This window comes from Botrytis cinerea, chromosome 6 (assembly GCF_000143535.2).
Source record: "Botrytis cinerea B05.10 chromosome 6, complete sequence".
NCBI classification, from domain to species: domain Eukaryota; kingdom Fungi; phylum Ascomycota; class Leotiomycetes; order Helotiales; family Sclerotiniaceae; genus Botrytis; species Botrytis cinerea.
In genome coordinates, this window is record NC_037315.1 from 2258505 (window position 1) to 2277047 (window position 18543).

The 18543-nt window shown below is 43.1% G+C and overlaps 4 protein-coding genes across 6 annotated transcripts; 2 read left to right on the top strand and 2 right to left on the bottom strand.

Moving 5' to 3' along the window:
* Positions 1 to 1611: 1611 nt before the first annotated feature.
* On the top strand, positions 1612 to 5428 carry BCIN_06g06450 (hypothetical protein). Of its 3 annotated transcripts, none has more exons than XM_024693680.1 (3): positions 1612 to 2098; positions 2222 to 3123; positions 3173 to 5428. In XM_024693680.1, the coding sequence occupies exons 2-3, from the start codon at positions 2596 to 2598 to the stop codon at positions 4703 to 4705; spliced, it is 2061 nt and encodes a 686-aa protein (XP_024549466.1). In that variant the 5' UTR covers positions 1612 to 2098; positions 2222 to 2595; the 3' UTR covers positions 4706 to 5428. The 3 variants fall into 3 exon arrangements, with proteins under 3 accessions (XP_024549466.1, XP_024549464.1, XP_024549465.1); XM_024693679.1 differs by having other exon boundaries at positions 1612 to 1831; XM_024693678.1 differs by having other exon boundaries at positions 1612 to 3123.
* Positions 5429 to 5546: 118 nt separating this feature from the next.
* Positions 5547 to 7524, top strand: BCIN_06g06460 (hypothetical protein). Its single transcript, XM_001555163.2, has 4 exons — positions 5547 to 5903; positions 5990 to 6285; positions 6368 to 6688; positions 6756 to 7524. The coding sequence occupies exons 1-4, from the start codon at positions 5805 to 5807 to the stop codon at positions 7162 to 7164; spliced, it is 1125 nt and encodes a 374-aa protein (XP_001555213.1). The 5' UTR covers positions 5547 to 5804; the 3' UTR covers positions 7165 to 7524.
* A 329-nt stretch (positions 7525 to 7853) lies between these two features.
* On the bottom strand, positions 7854 to 11625 carry BCIN_06g06470 (hypothetical protein). Its single transcript, XM_001555162.2, has 4 exons — positions 11175 to 11625; positions 10728 to 11065; positions 8829 to 10668; positions 7854 to 8625 (listed from the first exon to the last, which is right to left on the bottom strand). The coding sequence occupies exons 1-4, from the start codon at positions 11244 to 11246 to the stop codon at positions 8200 to 8202; spliced, it is 2676 nt and encodes an 891-aa protein (XP_001555212.1). The 5' UTR covers positions 11247 to 11625; the 3' UTR covers positions 7854 to 8199.
* Positions 11626 to 12636: 1011 nt separating this feature from the next.
* Positions 12637 to 17940, bottom strand: Bchox2. Its single transcript, XM_024693681.1, has 3 exons — positions 15320 to 17940; positions 14097 to 15262; positions 12637 to 14043 (listed from the first exon to the last, which is right to left on the bottom strand). The coding sequence occupies exons 1-3, from the start codon at positions 17280 to 17282 to the stop codon at positions 12865 to 12867; spliced, it is 4308 nt and encodes a 1435-aa protein (XP_024549467.1). The 5' UTR covers positions 17283 to 17940; the 3' UTR covers positions 12637 to 12864.
* Between the last annotated feature and the right edge of the window lie 603 nt (positions 17941 to 18543).

Here is an 18543-nt window from a genome sequence, read left to right on the forward strand (position 1 = left end):
TGTTTACTTGATTGCCCTACGGAAGATACTGTATTTGGTGCCTCCGCTCACGCGTTTTTATCAAATTTAATCTAAAGCCAGCCTTCAGATTTTAGAATAGAAAGGGCTCACCAGTTGGGGGGTACGAGCCAGAATCCCCTCAACGTGCGGCGATGCTACAACACCACTTACATGTAAACCGTACTACTTGGCGCCGTATTGCGACATGGAAGCGCAGCGCGTGTGGAGGAGAAATTCCGAAGCGTATTGTGTGATTTGTGAAGGCACCCTGGGAACTGCATATACCGACGTTTGGAACTATGCCTATACTGTACTGCCCACGGTAGGAAGGGATTTGTGAGGTGCATGTTTAACCGTTATCTAAGACAGCATAGTGCTCTGTATAGCATCTCGGAATGGTCGAGAGAAAGAAGCACGTATGAGATTTGGTGAAGCTGCAAGTCAATCCTGGATTGTGAAATAGGAGGTGTTGTCTTGTTGAGTGTGAGAGTATCTAGACACGCGTGGGAGGTTCGAGTTATATTGAGTACTTTGTGGAGAGGAGCAGTAGGTGAGCAGGAGCATTTTGCGATGTGAGTCGAGATTTACACGATTTACAGGATGTACATGGACAAGATTTACATAGGGACAATAGTAACAATATTGACTACCTCGCTTTGGACGAAGGGGCTGCTTGGAGTGCAGGAAGGAGGGTAGGTAGGCAATATGTATGTATGAATGAACGACTAGTTAGTCGAGTAGCACTTGGTTAGCACTTGGTTAGCTCTTGGTACTTCCACTTCCACTTCCACTCCGATTCACAAAACCATACTAGCCGTCATGCTAATACGACTTCACCCATAAGCACTCAACCTCCAACACACCCTGCATGAATAGACTGCCACCAGGGATCCACCACCCATCCGCATCCATCATCCATCACTCCTCGTCCATCAATCAAATGGGTTCTGCTCTCTTCCGAGTTCCAAGATAGAAAGGCTCCAAAAGCAAGCATGGCGGATTGGCGGCACCAGATACCAATCGGGGTCTACATCCTTTCTCTGCTTTACTCTTTTCGGACGAAGTTGGGAGTTCGTCAACAAAAGGAAATTCCGCATGGTTCATACACTCTCGTTACCGTACCGCGGAAGATTATGGTGTTTCGGCGATGGATTGAAGGATTGAAGTGATGGATGGACTGAATGAACGGATGGGCGACTGATTTGATTTGACTTGATTCGATCCAGTGGGATTGCTAGCTAGTTTCTTATTTTTCAACTCTTTTTTAGCTCTTTATTTTTTCTTCTTCTTTAAATTGTGATTCTCCCTTTCGCGCGTTCCACTTTTGACAAGCACCTAACTACGTTGGTCACACTTGCGTGGAATATTGAATTCCGGTGGATGGACGATGAGAGGGAGTGAGTGGATGGCGGATGGATGTATGGATGGATGAATGGATGGATGGACGGATAAATGTATGATATGTATGTATGTATGTGTGTGTATATGTATGTATATATGTATATATGTATGTATGTATGTATGTCTGTCTGTGTGTATGTATGTGTGTATGTATGTATGTATGTATGTATGTATGTATGTATGTATGTATGGACGGTTATATGGATATATGGGCGCATGTATGATAATCCATTCTTCCCCTCTAGATTTCCCTCGAACCTTCGTGGGGTAAATTCTCAAATTCTTGTGCATTGCAGACAACAACAACGACAGCAACAACAGCAACAACTACAGCTCACGCCCAGAGAGCCAGGTTTCTAGCTATAAGCACATCCATTATCCACACTATTCGCACTATTCTTACCATTTCGTGCAGTCTGTTCTCGAGTAGGTTGGTACAAAATCTTCTTCCTTGTCTTTCGCCATGAATTTTCACAAAAAATGCTGAGAAATGCTGGGAGATGCTGGGCCAGACACGACGAGATACTGCACGATACTGGATGATGGTCGTATCTTTACCAATCTTTTCAGTCTTTTCAATCCACCTCCCTCCAACCCTCCAACCCTTCAATGCTTCAATGCTTCAATGCTTGCTTCCATGCTCCATACAGCCGCCTCAACAGGGATGCAAACGATCATTCCATCCAACCTTACTCTTGTGGGTTTGGCTTGACTCTCTTAGTTCGATTCTCGATTCGATCTCCCCGTCCTTTCAATTTTCCTTCTTGTCATTTATCTTGTTTCATGGTCCCTCCTGGTCAGTAGCTTACTTCTGTCGCAGAATATATGATACGTGTGATGCGCCCTGGATCAATAAAGTGCCCTGGGTAAAGGGACCCATTGACCCATTTCGTGGAATAGTACGGAGTTGCTTAAGAGAGAGAGAGAGCGATACACACACATATATATTTACATGTACACTCGACTGCCGTGCATTCAAAATTGACGAGCGAGGATGAACTTTTAACTTCTAATTCGACTGGGGAAACTGAGACTTTTCAATCTTCTCGCCGTTCGGAACTTGCGAATATGCCTAGGAGTCGTTCCACATCTATCAAACAATCCACTGTCACAATAGATTTATCCTTAATCCTCGACCCACTTATGAATACAGGCAGACTGAAGGACCCGTTCTAATATCCGGCTCTCAGTAAAATGAGTAAATTTACAAAGTCCGGGACCTGGAAGACGGAAGCTACAGGTCGAACAAATACTGGTTCGACCATTCGTGGAAAGATTTCTGCTCCCATTCCAATCCAGGACGACGACGAATTTCCCATTCGGTCTCCAGGAACTGGTATAGCAACTCCCCTTGGATCTCTTAATTCTGATGGAATCGAAAAAGTTATGAGGGGGTCCGCCATTTCTGGCCGAGATAGTGCTCTGGCACATGGAGACACGGGGACCGGGAGCTATATCGAACCACCCAGGCGAATTGGGACCTCCCCTCTACCATCCGATCGGCCATCCTATAACGCCCCTTCACGTAGGACAGAGGACTACAGTATTCCAAGGAGCTCATCGCCTGTTGGCAGACCATCAGGGTCAATACTCTCGAAGCCTGCGCGAAAGAAGTCGACCTTTAAAGGAGTGTTTGGCAAAATATTTGGCAAGAAAAAGAAGGATGCTGCAAATAGGAAGCAGAGCGTTGGTGCTCTGCAAAGCGAACAGCATCACCGCAGCGTGAGTAGATATATGCTGCGTTACGTTACTATTGTCTGACAATTTGTAGGACCCATCTGCGCTCAGCCGAAGTCCACTGAACACTGCGACCTCCCCCGAACGATCTACCTCCATGCCGATCAACGAGTTCAATCGAGCCCTCCGATCGCATTCTCCTTTTGTAGACACCAGCTTAAAGGAACAGATTAATACCGAGCGGGACCCAAATCGTATATCCACACAAACACAAAGCACAACGACAAGAACAAGGGTTACAACAGGTAGACTATATACTCCAGATAAAACACCAGGCTATGTGGATTGGACGGGGCTTTCGCCACGACCCGCAAGTGCTCAAGCTAAAGGCAGCAAAGCTTCTTCTGACGAGGCGATTTCTGGTTCAATTGGAATGGCAGTTACAAGTAGCAGTCACCCAAACAGACGTTCAAGGTCTCTCGGTCAATTGCGTGAAGCTGCAAGAATTGCGGGAGGAACAGATAGACGTCGGAGCGACGAGATTCGTTATTGGAGAGCAAGCTACGATCCGGGGCCATTGTCTCCATTATCTTCGGACAAAGCTGAAGTGGAGGAACCTAGATCAATGAATGATCCGGAAAGTCCACGATTGATAGATTCTCAGGATCAGCCACAGCCTTTTAATTTTGGCCATTTGAGTGGATTGAGTGGCATGAAAATTACCCAGGCTGCCGACCTGGCGACTAGAGTTGATCGCATTGAGTCTAGATTAGTCGAAATGGAGAAGACGGTATTTCAGATTCATCGGCGACTCAACGGAAACGGAGACAATGTCGCACTTCAAGATCCACCTAAAGGAGGCAAAAGAGAACGCAGCTCTTCTGCTCGTCGTCCTCCAACTGATAATTCAGAAACGACTTTACCCGGCTTACCCCGGCATCGACACTGGCACGAATTTGGAGCTCAAAGCCGACTCTCGAACAACAACAACGCTCACCGCCCGACATCATCATCTCATAACTCTTACCACCCTGACTTTGATGATACAATGCAAGCTCCATATGCCACAACAACAGATGAACGTGTGCACCTAAGCAGCTCCCACACCACTGGTCGACCCCTTTCAACCTCGACTACTATTCGAGGTCTTCCATCTAGCTCTCCTACGATTCAAAAAGATGCTCATTTAACAATGGAGCACTACACCAATTTAACAAATATGTTCTTAGCGGAACAATCTGCTCGCGAACAACTTGAAAATGTTGTCCTCACTCTACAACGACAGATTGCCTCCTATCCCTCGGTAGCATCCACGTCATATCCCACCCCTGATTCTGCTACTGGAGCTGGCCCTATTCTCGATGCCACATCCTCATCTAAAGGCACATCTGAAGGCTTTGGCATTGATAGTGATGATGACGCATACGCAGCAGGTTCCGAAGTTTTTCAGACCCCTAAAGAAGAATTAGGAGGTCAGAACTTTGGTGATGAAGTTTTTGGGACTGGAAAGGGTTACGGAAGCGGTAGTTCAAGATTGACTGTCGACACTGGGAAGGGTGATGCAAGGACGTTGAGTTTAAGCCAGATCACGATGGGGAAGGGTGTTCAGCCTAGCTTGAACTTTTAAAATTCCTACCATCTAAGAAAGACAGGCTGCACAAATAACTGGATGATTTTTCGTATATCTCAGTTGCGTCATCGCGTATGGATTTCTACCATTTGCTTGCCTTGTTTGATTTTGACTTTCAGGATGATACCATGAACATCTACTATTTTTTCTATTTTTTCTTCATATCCCATTCTCCTGCATTTGCATTTCTGTATTATATTTTACGTACCCTGATTTCGAGCATGACTCGCCTTTGCCTTTCACCTGCACATCATGAATCTCGTGGTCATCCCAGCATGGAAAGTTTGATATTTTTTTTGTCAGATCTCGTTTGTTGCTTTTCTTCCAAATGTAATTATAGAGGGGTTTGAATGGAGTTTGGGTTGGACGGCCAAATGGAACTGGAGCTTCCAAATATGGTGGACAGAGGAAGGAGGGGAATGGGTGTCCCGATTAATTCTAGGCCCTTTTTATGTTCGTATTATTGTATTATTTAGTGGAAGGATTACGAGATGTGAATAGAGGAAAATAAGGGATTAGAAGCGTGGGCGAAAATGATGTTTGAGCATTTATATACTTACAGAGCGAGCAACTAGTTTGTCGGGAATTTCGAATCAAAAGAATCAAGAACTACATATACCCAAATGCATACATGAATTGTCTCATCTCAGATGGTTCATTTACTATAAAATCTATCATGTGGCAGACTGAACCAGGAGCCGCAAATCTATTCCTTGAGCAATCAGAGACTGGGTGACGTGATGTAAATCGATTAGACCAATAAAAATGTTGAAGAATGGTGATTAAGGCTCGAGATTGGTTGATGATTGGGAATGTGAGAGATGTATTGATACTTATAGGACTAGCACTAGCACTAGCATTAGCATTCCTTTATAGTTTCGACTATTCTCCTGAGCAGGCTGAGCTACGAGTAGTATCTTCACTAAGCTTTCCCCGCCTCCGCGGGGGTTAGCGTCCTTCTACATCCCTGTTGAACCGAGGCCGAGGCAAAATTGCCTGACCTCAATGTTGTCTCATAAATACAACTTCAGCTCTACAAAATGTCACAAACCACATCCTACAAAAGCTCCCATCTACAAACGACCATATACTCACCATGGCTGGTCCCGTAAGACAACCTATTGATCTTCAAGCTCTGGAGAAATACATAGAGAAGCATGTACCAGAAATCAAGACACCAATTGATATCAAACAGGTGCGTATCATATTCTAAATCCCCAGAATAACCCTTTCACCCCCTCACCTCACTACTCGGCACTAATGTAATCCAATCACCTGCAGTTCGGGTTCGGACAATCAAACCCAACATACCAACTGCTTTCTTCCAATGGCCAAAAATACGTCATGCGCAAGAAGCCGCCCGGAAAACTTGTCTCGAAAACCGCACATCAAGTCGAGCGCGAATACCGCGTCATTCATGCGTTGGAAAGAACAGATGTACCGGTTCCGAAAGCATATTGTTTGTGTGAGGATGAGGGGGTAATTGGCACACCGTTTTATATCATGGAATTTTTAGACGGGAGAATTATTGAGGATCCTGGGATCCCGGGGGTGGGAGAGGAAGAAAGGAGAGAGATGTATGTGTCTTTTTCTCTGGCTTGTCGCTCTATGTTCTAAGTTATGTTGAGAGAGAGAGAGACTAACATGGTGTTCAAATAGGTGGCACGATGCGATTCGTACTCTTGCTAAACTCCATCGTGTTGATGTGTCGGAAGCCGGACTTGCGAGTTTTGGCAAAGCGAATGGATTCTACGATCGACAAATCAAAACTTTTGGTACGATAAGTGCGGCTCAAGCTTCGACGGTGGATGTTGAAACCAAGAAGCCTGTGGGCCAGATACCACACATTGAGGAAATCTTGGGATTCTTTAGAGATAAGAGATATCAGCCAAAAGATAGAGGGACATTGGTTCATGGGGATTATAAGATTGACAATTTAGTATTTCATAAAACGGAACCGAGGGTTATTGGAATTTTAGAGTATGTATATTTCCGTAACATCCTATCCATGACTGAAATGAAACCTAAACTGACATCTTCTCTTCAGCTGGGAAATGTCAACAATCGGACATCCCCTCTCGGATCTAGTAAACATTCTATCACCTCATACCGTCCGACACGAGAAGAAATTTGCATCCCTCCCCCAATTTTACGAGGAAAACATTGCCGGTCTCCCCTCGCAATCAGATCTAATATCCTGGTATAGAGAAATATCAGGCTGGGATCCGGAACCCGATTTGCCTTGGGGAGTGGCATTTGGATTCTTTAGAAATACGTGTATTTATCAGGGGATCGCAGCTCGATGGGCGGTGAGACAGGCGAGTAGTGCAAAGGCAGAAGTTCATGCGCAAGCGAGGTGGCCGATGGGAGAGTTGTGTTGGAAGTTTGTGGGCTTGGCGAGGAAGGGGAAGGAAGAGGGGGAGAAAGAGAATGAGAAGGAGAAGGCGAAATTGTAGGGAGGAGTGCACGGGAGAAATGAAAGGTTTGTAATTGATATAGAATGGAATTGAGTGAGTGTGTATGGTATGAGAATCATAATATTCATTTTTTCGCGATTACTTATTTCACACTGATTTTCTTGGCTCTGCCATCGGCTCTATTCTATTCTATCGTTCCAGAACTCAGGATGATGGACTCTCTGTGGTTGTCAGTGCCGGAATTTAAAGAATTGAACTCTCTGAATTGCTTCAGGTACCTGTACAATGAGGATTATAATACATGACGACCTCTGATAACAGAATCTCCAGACTGCAACAAGCTACCAAAAGCTCGAGGAAGTGAAACCAAGGAGAGATAAAAATATCGCTGAGAGTCCAAGAATTTCCATCAAGGAAACCATACTTTTTCCGTGCTGCGCCTGTGTATACAGGGGGATTAATAGTTCGTCACGATGGATTTATGTTTCTATAATAAAGAAGGAATTGGAGTTGAGTTGAGTTGAGTTGAATCCAGTTGAATCGAGTTGATTAGTTCAGTCATTCTATATATATAATATGCTTGTGGAGAATTCAAAGGGGTTAGCTCATTCTTTATTTTGACTTTGTGTATAGTATACACTTGTATATAAATATACATATATACACATAGATATATCATGTTTCTCTTAATACAAAAGCAATAGTGATATTCGTACATAGGAACTCCGTGTAGATATCTCAATTGTTCAACTGCACAATCATCCAAATCCCTCAATCTCCCATGCAACACCAGAATCGAATACTAACTCAAGAAATCATATCATCTTTCATTCTTGTTAAACTATCCTCAAAGTCATCACCCACGCTATGAAAATCTCCTCCATGATTTGATTTTTTATTTCCGTCGCTGTGTATTAAGCTAAACTCCTATAATGCAATACCTCCATTCTACTTTTCACTATCGCGTGAAAGACAAAAATCCCCTATGTAAGATTCTAATCACCAATTTACGCCCCGCGCAAATCAACTAGACCGGACCAAATCAGAGACCGCACAAATATGCACCTTTCCCCCCTAGAGTCTCTTCCAAAGAACATCCTTCTCAAAGATCCTCACACCCGGTACGTCATGAAACATCAAGCCATCTAAACTTTGGACTTTTAACCCTCTGTTCAATCCATCCTCGCCCGAACATAGCTTCTCACTTTCGCTATCGCTTTCACTATCACTCTCCACTCCTAACTTCTTCATGTTCGCTTTGTACATCTCCACAAAGCTCAATATATCCCGATTCACCTTCTTCTTAATCCTCTCAATCTTACTAACGCTTCCTTTGAAAGCCAAATACTCAAGTTTACACTCTGGATTATGTGCAACGCTATCCATTGTGAATTTTCGCAGTTCATTCCGAACCAACATACATGTATCCTCTGAGCGAAATTCAATTGCGTAAAGAGCGCGAAGAGATTTGAGTGCGGAAAGGTTCTGGTTGAGTATGTGCTGATTTGGTGTTAGTAAATCAGAAATATCTGGATGTGTTTAAAAGAAATGAATAATTGACATGTGTAACCCCATAAATTTCCCATATCCAGTATCCGTTGAGATTATCCAACAAAATTAGAGTGCCAGAATGACAAGAAGAGTGTCATTTGAATATTCAAACAATATAGGAACAATGAAGTAAGAAAATTTAGATAACATACCAAGATATTGACATCAAAAGAGGCCGCCAATTCTTCCAAATTCTTCCCCTTCCTACAAAGTAAAATCGCAGTCTTAGCATCTAGATCCCATGCAAAAGGACTCTGTTGATGAGGGATCCCCTCCTGATGCAAGGACAAAACCTTTAAATGTGGAGTATGTTTCCTAAGAACCAACTTTCTGATTTGTTCAATCGTGACTATAATTTTAGATTCAGTATCGACAGTACTTCTGTTAGATCGTTCGAGCAAACAAAGTTCGGTTATTTTGCTAAGTTGACCAGCACATTCGAGGAAATGTACTGTGACATTATCGGTGTAAATTTCATGAAGCGGGAGAGGAGCGACTTTATTCTCGCGAGCTACCATGTGCCAAAATGGTGTTTGAGATCCAACATGAAGTAGAGTAATGCTTTTCAAAACTCTAATGTCGATGGCTTTTGAGATGACAGAATTTTTCATGGGTATCTGATAGAGTGACAAATCCTCGAGGGCAAGACCACGACTTCTTCGAACATACTCTTTCATCTCCTTGTTGAAATTGATACGAGGAGCTTCAATTTCTTTTCCATCTTCCTTGCTACCTGTCTCGACTTTCTTGAGAGGTTGTTCAACTTTCTCAGCAGAATCGTCCCCCAAGTCGGAATTCGTCTCGGGCTCAGTAGCAGCATCCTCAACAGTTTCCGAATCGATCGCAAGCTCTTTTAAATCAGGTTCCTCTATGTCGATATCGTCTGGATCTATAATCTCTTTGGATTTAGGTGCTTGTGTTGGCGTCCTGGATTCATCAAATAGACTAGGCTGATCATCAGATTCGGTATCTTCTGTAGCCTTTTCCTCTCCAGGAGTGGTCATAGCCGACGAATCATTACTCTCCACACCGGCATCTTTTTCAACACTTTCATTTGTAGTAGTGGCTGGTGTGTTGCTACTCCCCGCAATGTTGCCTTCCACATTACTAGGCTCCGACCCATCAGAAGACTCATTCCCATTTTTCAAGACGTCAATGTAAGCCTGTGTACTTTTCTTAATTAATTTCTCGATAAATTGTTCTCTTTCCGCGTCGGAAAGTGTGAATTCAGCCATGAGCTTTGCCGATTTTTGCATCAATTTTATAAAGGCGGCCAGGGGAGCGGAGTTTTCTTTCTTTTCCTCTATTTCAGTCTCTGAATCATCTGCCTTTTGACCGGTTTCCGAATTGCCCTTTGAATTTGAATCGATACTAAAGATCTTTCCCAAGGCAGCTTCCTGTGCTTTCTTTTCCTCCGTGACTGTTGTTCCTTTCAATGCATCAGGTGTAAGCGAAAAGGGGTTAGGAAGTGATGTCAATTGACCGAATTCATCCTCGGTTTCAGTTTCTTCATCATCTTCGACAGGGACTGACACGGGTGGTTTTTTAGATCTAGAAGCAAATACCTCCGAGAATGACAATTTGAGAGAATTGAGAGTTGTCGACGAATTCCGTAAACATTCTGCAATCTCAGATAAATGATCCAAGTTGTCCATATCAAGAATTGCCAGAGTTTGCAAGTTCTTGAAGCCTGAAAATATTGGAGATTTTCCATTGATAACTGAAGAATTTCCTTTTCCTCCATTTTGTTTAGACTTGTTCGCTGTGAAAGATGGATATGGATGGGATGTGATATCGTAAACTGCAGAATCAGTCTGGGTTGTTTGAAAAACTGGAATGACAATGGGCGTTGAAACATTGTAGGTCAGAGATGGATTTATATTGGTGGCGGAGGGCTGTACAGCTGGCATTCGAATATGTAAATGTTGCAGAGCGCTGATACGATGTAATCCTTTAAACACCTGGTCACTCAACTGCACACGAAGGTCCCATCTAAAATTATATATTAGCAAGTGCACACTGTTACCAAGAGGATGAAACAATCAGCCTACTTGAATGCCTCGAGAGCTTTAGCTTTCCGTAACGTCAAGAGTAGGAGTGTGTTCATGAATTTCCCACAGCTAGTATCGTATAGATAAGAACGATATGCTAAATGCCCCTTCAAGCTCCCATTCAACGGTTCCAAAATGATATTTCTCAGATATTTTGAATAATCATAGTCGCTCGTAACGAATGTGTCCAACCCGGACGCGAGGCTATCGATGATTGAGTCGTCTGGATCATCGAGATCTGGAAAGACAATATGAAAGGTGTGATATAGCTCTTTGGCGGCTAGGTCGCGGAAATGTTTGGAAACAACGGACAACTGAAGCAAGTCTGGGGTTTCCAACTAGGATAGGATTGTTAGTATTGTCGCATCGAGAGTCGCAGATTGAAACGCATCAGACATATAAATGACTGTCATGCATTCAAAGCAGAGAAGAAGCTGAAGGACTTACATGTCCCAAGATTCCTGATTGAACCTCTGAAGGCAGACGAAGAATACCACCATTTTGCATCTCCTCGGACATTTTTCCTTGCGATCCTAAAGAAAAGGTCGATACGTATCAATCCAGGAAGAGTAAGCAAATCTCATCAACAGAGAGTGAAATTCGAATCTTGCCCGTCGCAGTTGTAATCGTAGTCGCAGTCGCAATATCAACACTTTAAGAATCTCCTTCCCAATCCCAATCCGAATCCCTATCTATGGTATTCTCCTCCGTATCAATCAGTGTTCGATATGCGATATAGTCTCTCGACAGATCTCTTTTCCAAGTATCCACGATCGGATGTGTAAATTGTTCTTGGTGTAGAATATTTCGCTGCTGGTGTTTTTATCAGGTTGGATCAAACGATACGCAGCTACGTTCCATTCATGTGCACTACAAGGCTGAGTGAGATGATGATTGCTTAGTGAATGCGGGGTTGTTATTGTAGGGATTCGCCCTGTTTACTAGTGAATTGCGGGGAGGATGGCACGGGATTTCAATGCAGAGGTAGAGTAGAGCACTCTATGTAAGCGTAATGAAACAAGTAAAGATATTAAATAAATAATTTAAAAATCTGTAAAATCTATCAAAACATGACAAAATCTCAGCTTTTAACTATTCGAACCCTTATATACAATTAAATTTTATATAAAAGTTGAAGATAATAAATGAATTACAAAGTCTTGTTGAAAATACTCAGTTACGGTATTTTATTTCGCCTACTATACTATGTATTAAGTTTCTACAAAAGACCTTTTTTCATCAAAACTTGCTGTATTTAAAATAAAATTAAAAATCAACACTTTGTTTTAACTTAACAACACTACAATCTCAAACTTGACAAAATTTTATTCAAATATTGACAAAAGATGAATAGATTATTACAAAATATTTAGCATACAAAAATTAATATTTAATTAAAAATCAAAATACTAATATCTCTATTTCATAATATTATTCAGAAATCCTTGAGTATTACAAATCCTTCTTATTATATACGTTGATTAATTATTTATAAGAATGTTAAATTTCGAAAGAGATATAATGAAATAGGAATTTATAATCATTTATAAAAGTTGTCGAGGTTGCTGTATGTAGAGACACGGTAAAGTGCTCTCTCTTCAAGAAAACAACCCTCACTTCCACAAACCTCAACGTCCAACGCATTATTCCTTCTATCGACATATCTCTCAGTAGACAACCACCTATCGAGCTATTGTAATAAGCTATCCTATCGACTTCTAAAACCCGTGCAATTATGGGGGCAAGCCCCCAAACCCCCATAGCTCGCTGCGCTCGAAGATTTACATATCATATAATTTCCATCTAATAAGAATCTATTCGGCCTCCACGACAGTGGCTCCCAGAGGGCCAGCGGAGCGTCAGTTGCGGATGAATGAATATGGAGTATCAAGGATCAAGTATCAAACAGTGTTAATCTGGATATCGTTGAATTAAAATTATCTATCCCATCCCATTCCATCGCGCCCTCGTTTATTTCTATACACAAGTTTTTATCATCGTTGCAAAATCTCATTTCATTTCATCGCATCCCAATACACCTATCATGAAAATGACATTCAAACGCCCTCCAATAAACCAATTCCTCATCGCCAATCTACAAGAACCTCATTCTCAATTCTCCTTCATCCCATAATCTCTACCATAACCTCTCCCTACCACCTCCCTCAAAATCAAACCCTCTCACTCCACCCCTTGCCAACCTCTCACTCGCCCTCCTTCTCCACGGACTAGCCGTCGCCGTACTAACTCTATGCAACTCCGCATATTCGATTTCTTTATTCATATCCTCTCCATTTAATTCCTCTAATCCCTCGATATTAAATGTCTCATCCATTTCTCCTATACCTTCCATTGTTTCCAATGCACCAAATGCACTCACATCAATGCTATTTGATTGTAAGCCAGCCCATGATTCGGAGCCATTATCTCCCATCGCGAGATCCATATTCATACCAATATCGAAATCCATAATTGGATTGGTATTGTTAAATGGCGGAAAATTAGATATACATGAGCTAGGGATAGTTCCTAATGGTGCCGAAGGATGATTTGAGAGGAAATCCATATTGGTGGATGATGAACCATTTAACTCCAAGCCCAAATCCATTTCCGTATTGTCAAGCAATTCCTGATCAAAGGAAGCCAATAAATCATCATCGTTAAGAAAAGCCGGTGTTTGATTTGTTGAGAAGGATGGGATTGACTGGGCGTGTGGTTGATAAGTTTGAGTTTGAGTTTGTGAATGTGGCGAAGAACTCGTTGAATGAACCCCATAATGGGTCTTAAATTTCTCCAAAAGTTGACTATCATCCGCAGCCGTATTTGGCATATTTAAAATTTCTCTTGCCTTGGCCCTTAATAACTCATCGGATGGGACGCGCCCTTGTGCCTTTTCCGCCTTGACCAAATCTAGTAACGCTTCTTCCAGTTCTCTCGAGCAGAAAACTTGTGCGGGCATCTTGTATCGTTGTTTAAGACCTTTAATGTATCCATTTGCGGTCTTTCCTCTCAACTTCACAATCTTTTCGCGTTCATCAATTTTCGCAAGATTGACTTCGAATTCTGTTGTGTCACATGCCTTGACGTCTTTCCCTGGATTTAGATAAGGTGGACAAAAGCCTGTGCCGCCCAAAGAAACTTTCCAGGAAAGATCCCCCGTCGGAAGACCTGGTCCGGATTCTTGTGGTGAGAGACCAGCATCGCGTTTGAACCGCATTAGCCATTCTGCATTGTCGGCTGCGGTTTGATTCCATGGGTCATCGTCATCATAAATCACCCAGCGAGCTTGATTTTGAAGTTCGGCGTCTGTTGGTATCTGCCAATTGTCAATATATAAAAAGATAACATCAAGGATCAAGGTGGGCTTACATGTTGATTGGGATTGTTTGGTGACATACACCTTGCCACAAATCTCGAAAGCTCTCGCACTAACCGGATATAACAATTTGCATCGCTGAGAAAATATTTCAGAGGTTGTGCAGGGTTAGAGTTTGCTGACGGCTGATTCGATGCTTTGAGCGTATGAATAGGCTGATTGTAGTTTGGATTTGGCGAACTGCCTTTGCTTCCTGTGCGAGCTTCATAGTTTTCCAACTCCCAGTGTAAAGTTCGTGATGGAGACGATGCACTTTGCCCCGGAGAATCTATAGCTGTTGGAAACATAACGGAAGGCTTATTTTCTTCGGCTGGAGCAAGTCCGTTTCTGGTCTTGAATATATGGAGATATAATGGATCGTCAGCCCAAGTTTGATTCCATTGATCATCACTTCCGTAAACGATAAGTCTAGCATGTCGTTGAAGATCAGAATCTGCAGGCTTTATATCCAACGCAGCTTGAAGTTGTACATAATCTTTCAGCTCTGCCTCGAGTCTTGCGTAGTTATGTATAGCATGGTCAATAGAAGTCTCGTCCTTCGATCTTACGCCTTCATTAGCCATTTCAGAACTCCTAGGCAAGCCCGCACGTCTTCTGAAATCAGCGAGCCAGGAAGTTGAGTTCTTTATGAGATACTTGAACCAAGAAATAGCACCTTTGCATGGAAGTATCGCTGTCAATTCAGCTTCATCAAGAATTCTGCATGCTTCAACCTGTAACTCATAATCCGTAGCAGTTAGACCAAGCATTTGTCTCGAAGTAACGTAATTTCGTAGTGCTCGCTCTTTTGCACACTGATGCATTGATGGCATTACACCGATTAATGAGTGTTGAGTTGTTTCGAATGGTTTACTTCGAGTCATTTCAAGCGTCCCTTGTTCATCTGTTTCGTAGTTATCCGACCCGGAGAAACAGATTAGATCTCGCAACCAAGATTCTTGGGGATGTTGTGAATCCGAGACAGCATCCAAATTGCGAATTATTTGACGAGCTATACCGAGTAATTCTTCATCAGTAGGAGTTATGCCCTGCACAACCTTATCATTGACGTATTGTGTAAGGCCACTCTTGACCAAAGTTTCTGGTGTGCGATCCTCCTTGTAAGGATCATGAGAGGCTTCAAAAGGTCGTACGGTCATTCGCTCTTCATGAATAAGATCTAGTATAATGTTAGTGACTACGAATGAAGGAACCAGAAGAGGGCCAAAATACTTACAAGGAGGAATTCCGTTCTCAACAATGTTAAGAATTTGTGGTTCAAAACCCCAGTCACCTTTCCAGTCAATCATACTTTTACCACTTTTGAAATGTTCTGCCAGATGATCTACTCTAGCAGTCCAAGAATCCATTACAATTCCACAGAAACCGCATCTGGAACGTATTTCCGGTGTAATAGCTTTCCAACTTTCCATACTCCAACTAGCAAATTTTACATCATGAACAAGGTTCAGATGTTGGCGTAGGTGATCTTTCCGATAGAATGTCCTTTCTCCAATTGGCTTTTCAGCACAACTTGAATGGTTATGTGATTCTGCATGAGCGGCTGATGGGTTTGGATGATCACAATACACGCAACCTGGACGCTCGAATTCTTTGTTGTACTGTATAGGTCCATTGGGACAACAAATCCATCTCTCCAGTGATAAATGTAGTGATTTCTCATGCCTCTGCCAATCATGTTTTGTCTTGAAAGATTCAGTACAGAAAGTACACTGGAAGGTTCTCGCTGGACCTGCAGCTATGACCTTTGCTGCTTTGGGTGCTTGTCGACGACGACGCCGTCTACCATTGTTTCCGAAAGAGCTAAAAGAACCAAATGACCCACGAGATTTGTGAGAGTATGCTGAAGCAAATGAGCCGGCACTAGAATGAGAAGTGCCCAAACTACTCGCCGATGACACATTGTAAAGGGATCGATTCGATCCATCATCAGCGTAACTTGTGTATGGACTGTCCATGCCAGAGCTAAAACTGGAAGCCGTGACGGCCTTCGCAATAGCTGTTTGCGAAGCAGGTTCGTGCTCGGGTGGAGAGTGCTTCCAACGTTCCAAAGGATTCATGTGTTCCAAGGCAGGGGTACCTTTCCTTGGAATATCCATGGCATTCGCATAATTACCTACGGTTGGTGGAGTAACAGTTGGCCTAGTCTTTCCTCTACGACGTGCATTGGCAAGCCAATTGGTGATTTGTGTTTTGTTCAATCCCGTTTTGGACATTAGGATATCTCTCTCCGAATCAGTTGGATATGGATGACGATGATGTAACCCTAGCCAGTCCTTAAGAATTCGAACCGACTGTCTTGAGAATCTCGCGCCAACTTTAGAACTGTTGTCTCCAACATCGGATTTGAGATTTTCTGTCGAAGTTTGAAGAGCTGGCAGATCCGTTGAAGAGTTGTTTTGAGATACGGGGTAAGAGTTGTACCCTTCAGATGGGGATGTAGGTGATCTGAAAGGATTGCTTTGAGGTCGGCCTTCTGCCACTCTCTGAGAATCACCGTATCTCACCAAACTACAAAGTCGATCCAGCCCCAAGCAACTTTGACAAGCGATACTTTCCCCGTCTCCCAATACTGTACATGGTTGAGCTAGTAAGACGCAGTACTCACACTGCTTGCCGGGGGGTATGGATGCCTCTTCTCTGATGCGAAAATATCCTTCGCCGTCAACTGCACAATCGATCTTGCCCGAGGCACGATAGTCATATAATATCTTACTCCTAATATTGAGATCTTGTGTCAAGCTGCATGTTCTTGCAAGGGCGACACAGCATGTGCAAGAGCCCTTACGGAAACCCTCTTTGATGATTTTGCAATGTGTATTCTCCTGTCGACATCGTGTACACGGCTTGATAGGCTCTGACATGCCATCAATCCATCTTGGAAAATCTTGAAAATCGTGTGCTTCAAGCGTGGTAGTGTCAAGTGCCGATGGCACCACCCCAGATTCCAAATCTTGAGAGACTGGCTCTTCTGGAGCCGAGAAATGTTGGAGACAACTAAAGGAATTCTCATCCCCTTCGGGATCTGCAAAGGCTAGGTCGATATCATACGGACCTGCACTTGAAACAGTATTGAGATGACTAAGATCATACTCGAATTGATCAGTAGTCAGAGGGGTGGCCGCACGAGTGGCATCATCAAAGTTGAAGAACTCATCCATTTCGTCAATTGTGGTCATCTAGAGGGCGTGAGGGCCGTTTGGACGAAAGTATAATGAGGTGTAAGACTCAATTGAGTAGGTGGAAGGCGGGGAATGGACTCTGACAGAGAAACAATCCACTCTCCTGTCCAGAACGACCTAGGTACTTGATTGAGTCAGGCAAATGAAAACGAAGATATTGACAAGAAAGCGTCCACGGAAGGGCGTGAAGAAGAAACGATGAATAATCCTTGGGTATATATTGTGAAGCGGACGATGGATGGATAGATAGATGTAAGAACGAAAGGATGAAAGAATGCAAGCACGAATGGAATGATCGGAGAGAAAACAGATTCACAAGCTGATACAATGGTCACCTTACGCTCCCCTCCTCTCCCTCACGAACAGTCATCTTCATGGATGAATTGGCTATCCAGGATATCGGCCATGCTTGACCATCCTTGTCAGAAAATGTCGATAACACGCCCTTTGACAACCACATCTGATCTTAGTCAGTGCATAAAAAGTGTGCATTGCCTGCTAAACCCCACACGAGCGATGGAAAATTGAGGCCACGCTCCGATTGGATTTGGAGTTATTATTAGTAGGAGGATTGATGGCAGAGGGGAGGGAGGACTTGGCTGAATCTGTCTAGGAAGAAAGAATCCAGATACTGAACGATTCAGCAAACTTGTTCAGCAAACTGTTCAGCAAACTGAAGAGATGTGAGATGACTAATGCAGATATCACGTGATCACGAGCTGCAAACGCTTTTCTCTTTTTCTTTCCTTCCCGGCTTTTCCATCGCTTAATTGTTCTCGCCCGTCGGTCTTCTAAAAGAGATTGAATGGATCAACGCTGCAACATTCCCTCAATTGAATTACAATTCCACCACAAATACAACCCTCGAATGTGAAGAGATATAGTCAGCATCCTCCGTACTCAAAAGTATATTTTGCATTGAGATGAAGGGGATTCGTTGAGTGGCTGAAGAAAGCATGGAGAGGTCATCAAATCCGACCTGGTTTCTGTCAAACCTCTCTCCTCTCCTCTCCTCTACTACCCCATGTAACATAACATCATATAACAAATAGTGGGTGGTACTCATTTTCACAATACACACACACAATACCCATTCATTCCAGCAAATCAACACCAAGCTGACACGGCACCACACCACACGCCGACATCGCACTCCCACAATGCTTAACGCGGAAAATACCTAGATCCTCACGGGTCCTCTCCCTACGCATTAAACTTTTCTGGCGGCAGTCCTTGGCGATCATCTAATTCACAAATG

Excerpts from the sequence above, each read along its gene's own strand:
- BCIN_06g06450 (XM_024693678.1), top strand. The coding sequence starts at position 2,596 with ATGAGTAAATTTACAAAGTCCGGGACCTGGAAGACGGAAGCTACAGGT. Across the intron at positions 3,124-3,172 it reads GCGAACAGCATCACCGCAGC|GACCCATCTGCGCTCAGCCG; the intron begins GTGAGTAGATAT and ends GACAATTTGTAG.
- BCIN_06g06460 (XM_001555163.2), top strand. The coding sequence starts at position 5,805 with ATGGCTGGTCCCGTAAGACAACCTATTGATCTTCAAGCTCTGGAGAAA. Across the intron at positions 5,904-5,989 it reads CACCAATTGATATCAAACAG|TTCGGGTTCGGACAATCAAA; the intron begins GTGCGTATCATA and ends AATCACCTGCAG. Across the intron at positions 6,286-6,367 it reads GAGGAAGAAAGGAGAGAGAT|GTGGCACGATGCGATTCGTA; the intron begins GTATGTGTCTTT and ends GTGTTCAAATAG.
- BCIN_06g06470 (XM_001555162.2), bottom strand. The coding sequence starts at position 11,246 with ATGTCCGAGGAGATGCAAAATGGTGGTATTCTTCGTCTGCCTTCAGAG. Across the intron at positions 11,066-11,174 it reads AATCAGGAATCTTGGGACAT|TTGGAAACCCCAGACTTGCT; the intron begins GTAAGTCCTTCA and ends ATCCTATCCTAG. Across the intron at positions 8,626-8,828 it reads CTTTTGATGTCAATATCTTG|CACATACTCAACCAGAACCT; the intron begins GTATGTTATCTA and ends ACACCAAATCAG.
- Bchox2 (XM_024693681.1), bottom strand. The coding sequence starts at position 17,282 with ATGACCACAATTGACGAAATGGATGAGTTCTTCAACTTTGATGATGCC. Across the intron at positions 15,263-15,319 it reads TGAGAACGGAATTCCTCCTT|ATCTTATTCATGAAGAGCGA; the intron begins GTAAGTATTTTG and ends ACATTATACTAG. Across the intron at positions 14,044-14,096 it reads CAAACAATCCCAATCAACAT|ATACCAACAGACGCCGAACT; the intron begins GTAAGCCCACCT and ends GACAATTGGCAG.